Below are 14,796 nucleotides of genomic sequence, written 5' to 3' on the forward strand. Positions count from 1 at the left end.
GGGTTACAGTGAGTTACACGGGTGTTACTGTGGATTACAGTGAGTTACACGGGTGTTGCTGAGGGATAGTGATTGCCGAGGGGGTTGCTCTGGGTTACAGTGAGTCACAAGGGTGTTGCTATGGGTTACAGTGAGTTACACGGGTGTTGCTGTGGGTTACAGCAAGTTACACAGGTGTTGATGTGGGTTACAGGGAATTATACAGGGGATCTTGTGGGTTACAGTGAGTTCCAAAGGGGATGCTGTGGGTAACAATGAATCACACGGGCGTTGCTGTGGGTTACAGTGAGTTACACAGGGGTTGCTCGAGGTTATAGAGAGTTACACAGGGGTTGCTGTTGAGAACAGTGAGTTTCAGAGGGGTTTCTGTGGGTTACAGTGAGTTACGCAGCGGTTGCTGTGGATTACACTATGTTACACAAGAGTTCCTGTGGGTTCCAGTGAGTTATACAGGGATTGCTGTGGGTTACAGTGAGTCACACTGGTGTTGCTGTGGGTTACAGTGAGTCACACGGGTGTTGCTGTGGGTTACAGTGAGTTACACGGGTGTTGCTGTGGGTTAAAGTGAGTCACACGGGTGTTGCTGTGGGTTACAGTGAGTCACACGGGTGTTGCTGTGGGTTACAGTGAGTCACACGGGTGTTGCTGTGGGTTACAGTGAGTCACATGGGTGTTGCTATGGGTTACAGAGATTTAAACAGGTGTTGCTGTGGGTTACAGTGAGTTACAAGGGTGTTGCTGTCAGTGAGTTACACGGGTGTTGCTGTGCATAACAGTACATTACACGGGAGTTGCTGTGGGTTACAGTGAGTTACACGGGTGTTCCTGTGGGTTACAGGGAATTATGCAGGGGATCTTGTGGGTTACAGTGAGTTACATGGGCTTTGCTGTTGGTTACAGTGTGTTACAAGGGTGTTGCTGTGGGTTACAGTGAGGTACACGGTTTTTGCTGTGCATTACAGTGAGTTACACAGGGGTTGCGGCGGGTTACACCGGTGTTGCTGTGGGTTACAGTGAGTTACACGGGTGTTGCTGTGGGTAACAGTGAGTTACACCGGTGTTACTGTGGATTACAGTGAGTTACACCGGTGTTGCTGTGGGTTACAGTGAGTTACATGTGTGTTGCTGTGAGTTACAGTGTGTTACACGGGTGTAGCTGTGGGTTACAGTTAGTTACACGGGTGTTGCTGTGCCTTACAGTGAGTTACACAGGGGGTTGCTGTGGGTTACAGTGAGTTACACAGGTGTTGCTGTGGGTTACAGTGAGTTACGTGGGTTACAGTGTGTTACACGGGCTTTGCTGTGGGTTACAGTGAGTTACGTGGGTTACAGTGAGTTACACGGGTGTTGCTGTGGGTTAAAGTGATTTAAACAGGTGTTGCTGTGGGTTACAGAGAGTTACAAGGGTGTTGCTGTGGGTTACAGTGAGTTACAAGGGTGTTGCTGTCAGTTAGTGAGTTACACGGGTGTTGCTGTGCATAACAGTACGTTGCACGGGAGTTGCTGTGGGTTACAGTGAGTTACACGGGTGTTGTTGTGGGTTACAGGGAATTATACAGGGGATCTTGTGGGTTACAGTGAGTTACATGGGCTTTGCTGTTGGTTACAATGTGTTACAAGAGTGTTGCTGTGGGTTACAGTGAGGTACACGGTTGTTGCTGTGCATTACAGTGAGTTACACAGGGGTTGCGGTGGGTTACACGGGTGTTGCTGTGGGTTACAGTGAGTTACACGGGTGTTGCTGTGGGTAACAGTGAGTTACACGGGTGTTACTGTGGATTACAGTGAGTTACACAGGTGTAGCTGTGGGTTACAGTTAGTTACACGGGTGTTGCTGTGCCTTACAGCGAGTTACACAGGGGTTGCTGTGGGTTACACAGGTGTTGCTGTGGATTACAGTGAGTTACACGGGTGTTGCTGTGGGTTATAATATGTTACATGTGTGTTGCTGTGAGTTACAGTGTGTTACACGGGTGTAGCTGTGGGTTAAAGTGAGTCACACGGGTGTTGCTGTGGATTACAGTGAGTCACACGGGTGTTGCTGTGGGTTACAGTGAGTCACACGGGTGTTGCTGTGGGTTACAGTGAGGCACACGGGTGTTACTATGGGTTACAGAGATTTAAACAGGTGTTGCTGTGGGTTACAGAGAGTTACAAGGGTGTTGCTGTGGGTTACAGTGAGTTACAAGGGTGATGCTGTCAGTGAGTTACACGGGTGTTGCTGTGCATAACAGTACGTTACACGGGAGTTGCTGTGGGTTACAGTGAGTTACACGGGTGTTCCTGTGGGTTACAGGGAATTATGCAGGGGATCTTGTGGGTTACAGTGAGTTACATGGGCTTTGCTGTTGGTTACAGTGTGTTACAAGGGTGTTGCTGTGGGTTACAGTGAGGTACACAGTTGTTGCTGTGCATTACAGTGAGTTACACAGGGGTTGCGGCGGGTTACACCGGTGTTGCTGTGGGTTACAGTGAGTTACACGGGTGTTGCTGTGGGTAACAGTGTGTTACACATGTATTGTTGTGGATTACAGTGAGTTACACGGGTGTTGCTGTGGATTAAAGTGAGTTACACATGTGTTGCTGTGGATTACAGCGTGTTACCCGGGTGTTGCTCTGGGTTACAATGAGTAACACGGGTGTTGCTGTGCATTGCACTGAGTTACACAGGGGTTGCGGTGGGTTACACAGGTGTTGCTGTGGATTACAGTCAGTTACACATGTGTTGCTGTTGATTTCAGTGAGTTATGCGGGTGTTGCTATGGATTGCAGTGAGCTACATGGGTGTTGCTGAGGGTTAGTGATTGACACGGGTGTTGCTGTGGGTTACAGTGAGTCACACGGGTGTTGCTGTGGGCTACAGTGAATTACACCGGTGTTGCTGCGGGTTACAGTGAGTTACACGGGTGTTGCTGTGAGTTACAGTGAATTACACGGGTGTTGCTGTGGGTTATAGTGAGTTACATGTGTTTTGCTGTGGGTTACATTGTGTTACACGGGTGTTGCTGTGGGTTGCAGTGAGTCACACGGGTGTTGCTGTGGGTTACAGTGAATTATACCAGTTTTGCTGCCGGTTACAGAGAGTTACACGGGTGTTGCTGTGAGTTACAGTGAATTACACGGCTGTTGCTGTGGGTTATAGTGAGTTACATGCGTTTTGCTGTGGGTTACAGTGAGGTACACGGTTGTTGCAGTGCATTACAATGAGTTACACAGGGGTTGCCGCGGGTTACACAGGTGTTCCTGTGGTTTACAGTGAGTTACACTGGTGTTGCTGTGGGTTACAGAGAGTTACACGGGTGTTGCTGTGGGTTACAGTGAGCTACACAGGGATTGCTGTGGGTTACAGTGTGTTACACATGTATTGTTGTGGATTACAGTGAGTTACATGGGTGTTGCTGTGGATTAAAGTGAGTTACACATGTGTTGCTATGGATTACAGTGTGTTCCACGGGGGTTGCTCTGGGTTACAATGAGTAACACGGGTGTTGCTGTGCATTGCACTGAGTTACACAGGGGTTGCGGTGGGTTACACAGGTGTTGCTGTGGATTTCAGTGAGTTATGCGGGTGTTGCTATGGATTGCAGTGAGCTACATGGGTGTTGCTGAGGGTTAGTGATTGACACGGGTGTTGCTGTGGGTTACAGTGAGTCACACGGGTGTTGCTGTGGGCTACAGTGAATTACACCGGTGTTGCTGTGGGTTACAGTGAGGTACACGGTTGTTGCCGTGCATTATAGTGAGATACACAGGGGTTGTAGCGGGTTACACAGGTGTTCCTGTGGTTTACAGTGAGTTACACAGGTGTCGCTGTGGATTACATTGAGTCACACGGGTGTTGCTGTGGGTTACAGTGAGTCACACGTGTGTTGCTGTGGGTTACAGTGAGTCACACGGGTGTTGCTGTGGGTTACAGTGAGTTACATGGGTGTTGCTGTGGGTTACAGTGAGTTACACGGGAGTTGCTGCGGGTTACAGTGAGTTACAAGGGTGTTGCAGTGGGTTACGGTGTGTTACACGTGTGTTGCTGTGGGTTACAGTGTGTTACACGTTTGTTGCTGTGCATTACAGTCAGTTACACAAGGGTTGTGGCAGGTTACACATGTTGCTGTGGATTACAGTGAGTTACACAGGGGTTGTGGCAGGTTACACGTGTTGCTGTGGATTACAGTGAGTTACACAGGTGTTGCTGTGGATTACATTGAGTCACACGGATGTTGCTGTCGGTTACAGTGAGTCATACGGGTGTTGCTGTGGGTCACAGAGAGTCACACGGGTGTTGCTGTGGGTCACAGTGAGTCACACGGGTGTTGCTGTGGGTCACAGTGAGTCACACGGGTGTTGCTGTGGGTCACAGTGAGTCACACGGGTGTTGCTGTGGGTCACAGTGAGTCACACGGGTGTTGCTGAGGGTTACAGTGAGTCACACGGGTGTTGCTGCGGGTTACTGAGAGTCACACGGGTGTTGCTGCGGGTTACAGTGAGTTACACATGTGTTGCTGTGGGTTAACAGTGTGTTACACGGGTGGTGCTGTATGTTAGTGTGTTTATCGGGTGTTGCTGTGGGTTACAGTGAGTTAAACAGGGATTTCTATGGCAACAAATATAGAAAATACTGGAAACACTCAGCAGGTCTCGCAGTATCCATTGAGACAGAAGCAGAATTTATGTTTTGAGCCCATATGACCCTGCTTCAGAGCTGAAGAGCAGTAGAAATGTGATGAAATTTATACTCTTTAAGGGGGGATGGGGCAAGTGCAGCTGGATAGAAGGCCAGTGATAGGTGGGGACAAAGGAGGGATTGTCAAAGATGTCATGAACTAAAGGACAAAGGGTGTGTTCATGGTAGTGGTTAGTGCTTAAAAAAAAGGTTGATAGTGGCATTTAGGTAAGAAAGCAAAATGTGATAATAGTAGAACAAGGGTAGCATGTGTGTCAGAACACCATGGAAGAAGAAACAGTTGGCCCTATAGGGATGGGGTGGGGGTAGTGGGCAGTGGTGGTGGGAAAAAGAAGAACGGATCGAAAGTGGGATTGAAAATGGGAGATAAGGGTGGATAAAACGGGGATAAAACCATAGATAAATTAAAAATAAAAATTAAAGTGGATAAAAAATAAAAATGAATGCAGAAAAAAGGGGATTAAAAAAGGGGTTGATGATGGAGGAGGGAGTTCATGGTCTGAAGAAGGGTCAGACGGACTCGAAACGTTAACTCTATTTCTCTCTCCACAGATGCTGTCAGACCTGCTGAGTTTTTCCAGCATTTTCTGCTTTTGTTTCAGGATTCCAGCATCCACAGTATTTTGCTTTTATCTGAGGGGTTTCTATGGGTTACAGTGAGTTGCACATGGGTTGCCTTTGAGAACAATGAGTTACACAGGGGTTTCTGTGGGTTACAGTGTGTTACACAGGGGTTGCTGTGGGTGACAGTGTGTTACACGGGTGTTGCTGTGGGTTACAGTGTGTTACACGGGTGTTGCTGTGGGTTACAGTGTGTTATACAGGTGTTGCTGTGCATTACAGTCAGTTACACAGGGGTTGCGGCGGGCTACACAGGTGTCGCTGTGGATTACAGTGAGTTACACGGGTATTGCTGTGAGTTACAGTGAGTTACGTGGGTTACAGTGTGTTACACGGGTGTTGCTGTGGGTTACAGTGAGTTACATATGTATTGCTGTGGATTACAGTGAGTTACACGGGTGTTGCTGAGGATTAGTGATTTACACTGGTGTTGCCATGAGTTACATCGAGTTACACGGGTGTTGCTGTGCGTTCCGTGGAGCTAGGCAGGGGATGCTGTGGGTTACAGTGATTTACATGGGTGTTGCTGCGGGTTACTGAGTTACATGGGTGTTGCTGTGGTTTACAATGAATTACATGGGTATTGCTGTGGGTTAGAGTTAGTTACACGGGTGTTACTGAGGGCTAGTGAGTTACACAGGTATTGCTGTGGGTTACAGTGGGTTACACAGGTGTTGTCGTGGATTACAGTGATTTATAATGGTGTTGCTGTGGGTTACATTGAGTTACAACCGGTGTTGCTGTGGGTTACCGTGAGGTAAATGGGTGTTGCTGTGGGTTACCGTGAGGTAAATGGGTGTTGCTGTGGGTTACGGTGTGTTACACGGGGGTGTTGCTGTGGATTACAATGTGTTACACGGGAGTTGCTGTGGGTTAATGTGTGTTACACGGGTGTTGCTCTGGGTTACAATGAGTAACACGGGTGTTGCTGTGCATTACAGTGAGTTACACAGGGGTTGCGGCGGGTTACACAGGTGTTGCTGTGGATTAGAGTCAGTTACACGTGTTGCTGTGGATTACAATGAATTACGCGGGTGTTGCTATGGATTGCAGTGAGTTACACGGGTGTTGCTGTGGGTTACACTGAATCACATGGGTGTTGCTGCGGGTTAAAGTGAATCACATCGGTGTTGCTGCGAGTTACAGTGAGTTACACGGGTGTTGCGAAGGGTTAGTGATTTACACGGGTGTTGCTATGGGTTACAGTGAATTACACCATTGTTGCTGTGGGTTACAGTGAGTTACACGGGTGTTGCTGTGAGTTACAGTGAGTTACATGGTGTTGCTGTGAGTTACAGTGAATTACACGGGTGTTGCTGTGGGTTACAGTGCGTTACACGGGTGTTGCTGTGGGTAACAGTGTGTTACATGGGTGTTGCTGTGGGTTACAGTGCGGTACACGGTTGTTGCTGTGCATTACAGTGAGTTACACAGGGGTTGCGGCGGGTTACACACGTGTTGCTGTGGATTACAATGAATTACGCGGGTGTTGCTATGGATTGCAGTGAGTTACATGGGTGTTGCTGCGGGTTACAGTGAGTTACACGGGTGTTGCTGTGGGTTACAGTGAGTCACACAGGTGTTGCTGTGGGTTACAGTGAGTCACATGGGTGTTGCTGTGGGTTAAAGTGAGTCACACGGGTGTTGCTGTGGGGTACAGTGAGTCACACGGGTGTTGCTGTGGGTTAGTGAGTCACACGGGTGTTGCTGTGGGTTAGTGAGTCACACGGGTGTTGCTGTGGGTTAACAATGTGTTACACGGGTGTTGCTGTGGGTTACAGTGTGTTACAAGGGTGTTGCTGTGGGTTACAGTGAGTTACACAGGTGTTGCTGTGCATTACAGTGAGTCAAACAGGGATTTCTATGGCAACAAATATAGAAAATACTGGAAACACTCAGCAGGCCTCGCAGTATCTATGGAGACAGAAGCAGAATTTATGTTTTGAGCCCATATGACCTTGCTTCAGAGCTGAACAGCAGTGGAAATGTGATGAAATTTATACTCTTTAAGGGGGGATGGGGCAAGTGCAGCTGGATAGAAGGCCAGTGATAGGTGGGGACAAAGGAGGGATTGACAAAGATGTCATGAACTAAAGGACAAAGGGTGTGTTTATGGTAGTGGTTAGTGCTTAAAAAAAAGGTTGATAGTGGCATTTTGGTAAGAAAGCAGAATGTGATAATAATAGAACAAGGGTAGCATGTGTGTCAGAACACCATGGAAGAAGAAACAGATGGCCCTATAGGGATGGGGTGGAGGGAGGGGGCAGTGGTGGGGGGAAAAAGAAGAACGGATCGAAAGTGGGATTGAAAATGGGAGATAAGGGTGGCTAGAATGGGGATAAAACCACTGATAAATTAAAAATAAAAATTAAAGTGGATAAAAAATAAAAATGAATCTAGAAAAAAGGGGATTAAAGAAGGGGTTGATGATAGAGGAGGGAGTTCATGGTCTGAAGAAGGGTCAGACGGACTTGAAACGTTAACTCTATTTCTCTCTCCACAGATGCTGTCAGACCTGCTGAGTTTTCCCAGCATTTTCTGTTTTTGTTTCAGGTTTCCAGCATCCGCAGTATTTTGCTTTTATCTTAGGGGTTTCTATGGGTTACAGTGAGTTGCACAGGGGTTGCTGTGGATTACAGTGAGTTACGCGGGTGTTGCTATGGATTGCAGTGAGTTACACGGGTGTTGCTGAAGGTTAGTGTTTTACACGGGTGTTGCTGTGGGTTACAGTGTGTTACACGGGTGTTGCTGTGGGTTACAGTGAGGTACACGGGTGTTGCTGTGGGTTACAGTGAGTCACACGGGTTTTGCTGTGGGTTACAGTGTGTCACACGGGTGTTGCTGTGGGTTACAGTGTGTCATACGGATGTTGGTGTGGGTTACAGTGAGTCACACGGGTGTTGCTGTGGGTTACAGTGAGTCACACGGGTGTTGCTGTGGGTTACAGTGAGTCACACGGGTGTTGCTGTGGGTGACAGTGAGTCACACGGGTGTTGCTGTGGGTGACAGTGAGTCACACGGGTGTTGCTGTGGGTGACAGTGAGTCACATGGGTGTTGCTGTTGGTTCCAGTGAGTTACACTGGCGTTCTATTGGGATACAGTAAGTTATACAGAGGTTCCTGTGGGTTACAATGAGTTACACAGGGATTGCCGTGGGTTACGGTGAGTTACACAGGGTTGCCGTGGGTTATACAGAGGTTACTGTAGCCTGCACAGAGTTAGAGGTTGCTGTGTGAGATACCAATAACGCTTTATACCTGTACAATATTTGTCAATGCCCCAGGCTTATTGAGATAAATGAAAGGATACAATGATCATCGATGCTGGTCAGTGAAAATCGGGTATTTGAAAATCGAGCAAAGCCATCTCTATACAACCAGGCTTTCAGAGGAACATACTGCATACAAGAAGACAAGCAATAGGATGTAAGAAAACATATAGCTCACTTGACTGAACAATATCTACAACCTGACTGTAATTAGAGGCCTCGGGGCTCTTTCAAAGAGCAATCCACTCAGTCCCATTCCCCTCCTTCAGCCCCTTATCCCTGGATTTTTTTTCCTCCTTCTGGCATTCTCTTTTGAAAATTTCTATTGAATTTGTATCCATAACCCTATCATACATTGTGTTAAATATCGCATTTTCATTTCACCTCTGATTCTTTTAAGAATCAAATTAAATCTGTGCCTTGGTTATAACTCTAGTAGTTGAGGCACTGGATAGGCTGAAAAAATTGATGTAAAGGTGGTATTGAATAGACTGGATGTACTTTAATTTGATGTGTCAGCTGTGTGGCTCAGTGGGTAGCACTCTCGTCTCTGAATCACAAACTTCCAGGTTCAAGTCTTGGTCTCGGGTTTGAGCACAAAAATCAAGGCTTTCCCTCCAGTGCTGTACTGGAAAGGTATTGCACTGTCAGAAGTGCTGGCTTTCGGGTGAGACATTAAACCTAGACCCCATCTGCCTGCTTGGGTGGATGTAAAACACCCCATGACACTGCATTGAAGAAGAGTGGGGGAATTCTCCCCGGTGTCCTGACTAATATTTATCCCTTAATCAACATCACAAACAATGGATTATCTATTAATTATCAGACTGCTGTTTGTGGGAGTTTGCTGAGCTCAAATTGCCATCTTTCCTACACAACAGTGACTACATTTCAAAAAGCACTTCATTGGCTGTAAAATTGGTTGTCTTCCTTTTCTAAGTCACCAGGACTGTTTCCAAGGATACTGAGGGAAAGTGAGAGGGATTATGGCACTGGCATTAATCATCCAGTCTTACTGAGATACAAGAATGGTGGAAGAGGATTGGAAAATTGCAAATGTTACACCCTTGTTCAAAAAAGGGTGTAAGGGTAAGACCAAAAACTACAGGCCAGTCAGTTTAACTTCAGTGGTGGGGAAACTTCTAGAAACAAAATCAACAGTCACTTGGACAAATGTGGATCAAGGGAAGCCAGCATGGATTTAAGGGTTAAAAAAAACCGACCTGTTTAAGTTTTTTGATGAGGTAACAGAGAAGGATGATGAGGGTAATGCAGTTGATGTTGTGTACATAGACTTCCACACGATAAGCTTATCCGAAAAGTTGAAGGCCATGGAATAAAAGGGACCATGGCAGCATAGATACAAAATTGACTGAATGACAGGAAACAGGGTAATGGTGAACATTTGCTTCTCAGGCTGGAAGAAGTGTGTTTTTTTTAATTCATTCACAGGATGTAAGCTTCACTGACAAGGCCAGCCCATCCCTAATAGCTCTTGAAACTGAGTGGTTTGCTGGACTATTTCAGGGCAATTAAAAAACAAACACATTGCTGTGGGTCTGAAGCCACATATAAGCCAGACTGGGTAAGGATGGCAGATTTCCGAACGAGATGGCTTTTTACAACAATTGATTACTGAGATTAGCTTTATATTCCAGATTTATTAATTGAATTAAAATTCCACCAACTGTCATGGTGGAATTTGAATGCCAGAGCAATAGCCTCAGCCATTACCACTATGCACTTATCTCCCCCTGGTTTCCCAGGGTTGGGATCACTGCATTTGTTGATCTATATCAACAATCAAGAGGCCTACTGGGCATAATTTCAAAATTTGTCAATGACAGAAAATTGGAAGGAGGATGTAGAAAGGCTGGTGTAATGGCCAGATAAGTGGCAGATGAAGTTTAATGCAGAGAAATATGAAATTATACATTCTGGTAGGAAGAAAGAGGACAAGCATTCTTAAATAAAGGGTACAATTCTAAAGTGGGGTGTAGGAGCAGAGGGGCCTGGGGGTATATGTGCACACATCATTGAAGTTGGCAGGGCAGGTTGATAAAGCATACAGAATCCTGGGCTTTGTAAATAGGGGCAGAGTCCAGAAGCAACGAAATCATGGTGAATCTTTATAAAACACAGGTTTTGGCCTCAACTGGAGTACTGTGTCCAATTCTGGGCACCGCACTGAGAAGGGTGTGAAGATGTTAGAGATCTTATAGAAAAGATTAATGAGAATGGTTTCTGGGATAAGCAACTTCAGTTACAGTTCATCTTGAGGAAACGAGCTGTTCACCTAGGTGAAGGGAAGGTTCAGAGGAGATTTGATAGAGGTATTCAAAATCCTGAAAGATCTAGACAGAGCAGATAGGAAAAAACTGTTCCCATTGGCGGAAGGATCAAGAACTAGAAGACACTAATTTAAGGTGATTGCCAAAAGAAGCAATGGTAACTTGAGGAAAAACTTTTGGTATACAGTGAATGGTTAGGATCTGGAATGCATTGCCTGAAAGTATAGTGCACACAGATTCAATCAGGGCTTTCAAAAGGAAATCAGGTAATTACCTGAAGAGAAAAGAACGTGCAGAGCAATGGGCAAAAGGCTGGTGTGTGGTGTAGGTGAGCTGATCTTCCAGAGATCTGGCAGGGACAAGGCTTCCTTCTGTTCTGTAATCATTCCATTTTCCAATAAACCATTTTTATTTACTCCCATTAAAACCCTTCATCAGTTTAGTACCTTTATCACATTTCTTCTTAGCCTTCTCTGCCCCAAGGGAACAACTCCAAACCTGTCTATTCACAAAACTGTAATCTCATCATAAGATCATAAGACATAGGAGCAGAAATTAGGCCAATCGACCCATCGAGTGGTCCGCCATTCAATCATGGCTGATAGGTTTCTCAACCCCATTCTCCCGCCTTCTCCCTGTAACCTTTGATCCCCTTACCAATCAAGAAGTTATCTATCTCGGTCTTAAATACACTCAATGACCTGGCCTCCGCAGCCTTCTGTGGCAATGAATTCCATTGATTCACCACTCTCTGGCTAAAGAAGTTTCTCCTCATCTCTGTTCTAAAAGGTCTTCCCTTTACTGAGGCTGTGCCCTCGGGTCCTAGTCTCTCCTACTAATGGAAACATCTTCCCCATGTCCACTCTACCCAGGCCTTTCAGTATTCTGTAAGTTTCAATCAAAACCCCCCTCATTCTTCTAAACTCCATCGAGTATAGACCCAGAGTTCTCAAACGTTCCTCATACGTTAAGCTTTTCGTTCCTGGGATCATTCTCGTGAACCTCCTCTGGACCCTCTCCAGGGCCAGCACATCCTTCCTGAGATACGGGGCCCAAAATTGCTCACAATATTCTAAATGTGGTCTGATGAGAGCCTTATAAAGCTTCAGCAGCACATCCCTGCTTTTACATTCTAGTCCTCTCGAAATAAATGCCAACATTGCATTTGCCTTCCTAACCACCGACTCAACCCGCAAGTTAACCTTAAGAGAATCCTGGACTAGGACTCCCAAGTCCCTTTGCACTCCAGATTTCTGAATTCTCTCCCCATTTAGAAAATAGTCCATGCCTCTATTCTTCCTACCAAAGCTTGACCTCACGCTTCCCCACATTGTATTCCAACTTCTTTGCCCATTCTCCTAACCTGTCCAAATCCTTCTGCAGCCTCCCCACCTCCTCAATACTACCTGTCCCTACACCTATTTTTGTATCATCTGCAAACTTAACCAGGATGCCCTCAGTTCCTTCATCTAGATCATTAATGTATAAAGTGAAAAGTTGTGGTCCCAACACTGACCCCTGTGGAACTCCACTAGTCACTGGCCGCCATCCTGAGGACCCCCTTATCCCCACTCTCTGCCTCCTGCCAGACAGCCAATCTTCTATCCATGCTAGTACCTTGCCTCTAATGCCAAGGGCTCTTATCTTACTGAGCAACCTCCTGTGCAGCACCTTGTCAAAGGCCTTCTGGAAGTCCAAGTAGATAACATCCATTGGCTCTCCTTTTTCTAACCTACTCGTTACCTCCTTAAAGAATTCTAACAGATTTGTCAGGCAAGACGTCCCCTTGATGAAACCATGCTGACTTTGCCTGATTTTACCATGCATTTCCAAGTATTCTGAAATCTCAAGCTTAATAATGGACTCTAAAATCTTTCCAACGACCGACATCAGGCTAATCGGCCTGTAATTTCCCGTCTTTTGCCTCACTCCCTTCTTAAACAGGGGGTTACATTAGCAATTTTCCAGTCCTCTGGGACCCTCCCTGACTCCAGTGATTCCTGAAAGATCACCACTAACGCCTCCACTATCTCTTCAGCTATCTCCTTCAGAACTCTGGGGTGTAATCCATCTGGTCCAGGTGATTTATCCACGTTCAGATCTTTCCGTTTTTCTAGCACCTTCTCCTTGGTAATGGCCACCATATTCACCTCTGCCCCCCGATTCTCTTGAACTTTGGGGATGTCACTCGTGTCTTCCACCGTGAAGACTGATGCAAAGTACCTATTCAGTTCCTCTGCCATTTCTTTGTTCCCATGAAAAACATTCTAGTAAATCACTTCTGTACCCTCATCAAAGCCTTCATATGCTCCCAAAGTGAGAAACCCAGAACTAGACACAATACTCCAGCTCTAGTCAAACTAATATTTTAAATAAGTTTTGTTTTTATTCGTTCATGGGATGTGCGTATTACAGGCTCAACCAGTATTTATTGCCAATCCTGAAATATCCTTCAGAAGATGGTGGTAAGGCAACCTCTGGAACTGCTGCAGTACATGTGGTATAGATATGTCCACAGTGTTGTTAGGGAGAGAGTTCCAGGATTTTGACTCAGCGACAGTGAAGCAACAATGATATAATTCCAAATCAGGATGATGTTTGGCTTAGAGAGTGTTCCCATGCAGCTGCTGCACTTGTCTTTCTAGGTAATAGAGGTCATGGGTATGGAAGGTGCCATCAAAGAAGGTTTGGTGAGCTGCTGCAGTGCATCTTGTAGATGGGACACACTGCTGCTACTGTGTGTTAATGGAGGAGGGAGTGAATGTTTAAAGTGATGGATGAGACAACAATCAAGTGGGCTGCTTTGTCCTGGTGTCGATCTTTTTCAGTGTTGGAGCTGGACTCATCCAGCTAAGTAGATAATATTCTGAAGGCAGTCCCAAGAAATAAAGAGGACGCTCAGCATGTGGTCCTAGAGTAGAGAGAGGAAGAGAAAAAGGAAGTGAGAGAGAAAGAGGGAGAGGGTAAGAATAATTAACTGGGGGAAAGTTGACCTCAATGGAGCAAGAACAGAGCTGGGCCAGATAGACTGGGACCAAAGGTTGGTGGGAAAAGCTGTAGTTTAACAATGGGTTACCTTCAAAGAAGCAATGGTTCGGGCACTATCATGGTATATTCCTCAAAAGGGAAAGGTAAGGCAAACAACTCCCAAGTTCCTGGATGATAAAGGAGATTGAAATTAAGAAAAAGAAGAAAAAGTGTGCTTATAACAGGTGTCAAGTAGAAAATACAATTGAGAACCAAGCTGAATACAGAAGGTTTAGAGAGAGGTGAAGAAGCAAATAAGTGAAGCACAGAGGGATAATGAGTGGAGACTGGCAGCTAACATAAAGGGGAATCTCAAAGTCTTTAAAAGGCATATAATTTGTAAAAGGCTATTAAGAGGAGGAGTAGGGCTGATTAGGGACCAAAAAGGGGATTTACACATGGATGCAGGGATGGCTGAGGTGTTAAATGAACACTTTGCATCTGTCTTTACCAAGGAAACAGATGCTACCCGGGTGAAGGTGAAATAGGAGGAAACTCTGTCACTAGAAGGATTCAAAACTGATAAGGTGGTGGTATTGGCTAAACTGTCGGTAGTTAAAGTTGATGTGGCACCAGGACTGGATGGGACAAATTGAAGGATATTGGAGGAAGAGGGAATTAAAATTGCAGGGGCATTGGCCATAATCTTTCAGTCTTCCTTAGAGGACTAGAGAATTGCCAACATTACGGCCTTGTTCAAAAAAGGTTGCAAGGATAAGCCCAGCAATTACAGACCAGTCAGTTTAACTTCAGTGGTGAAGAAGTTTCGAGAAACAATTGTTCAGGATAGAATTAATAGGTACATGGAAAAATGTGTGTTGATTAGGAAAAGCCAGCAAGGATTTAAGGGAAAATCATGTTTGATGACCTTGCTGGAGTTTTTTCAAGAGGTAACAGAGAGGGTTGA

The 14,796-nt window shown here is 45.8% G+C and overlaps 1 protein-coding gene across 1 annotated transcript in view; it reads right to left on the minus strand.

Annotated features, from left to right (window-relative positions):
• LOC121287548 (probable tubulin polyglutamylase TTLL9) overlaps window positions 1-14,796 on the minus strand; it is a 143,517-nt gene that overhangs the window by 94,342 nt on the left and 34,379 nt on the right. The window contains exon 8 of the mRNA XM_041205479.1: window positions 8,613-8,700. Within this exon, the coding sequence (XP_041061413.1) occupies window positions 8,613-8,700 (88 nt within the window). The remainder of the gene's footprint in view (window positions 1-8,612; window positions 8,701-14,796) is intronic.

Source organism: Carcharodon carcharias, chromosome 14 (genome assembly GCF_017639515.1).
Source record: "Carcharodon carcharias isolate sCarCar2 chromosome 14, sCarCar2.pri, whole genome shotgun sequence".
In the NCBI taxonomy this organism is placed as follows: domain Eukaryota; kingdom Metazoa; phylum Chordata; class Chondrichthyes; order Lamniformes; family Lamnidae; genus Carcharodon; species Carcharodon carcharias.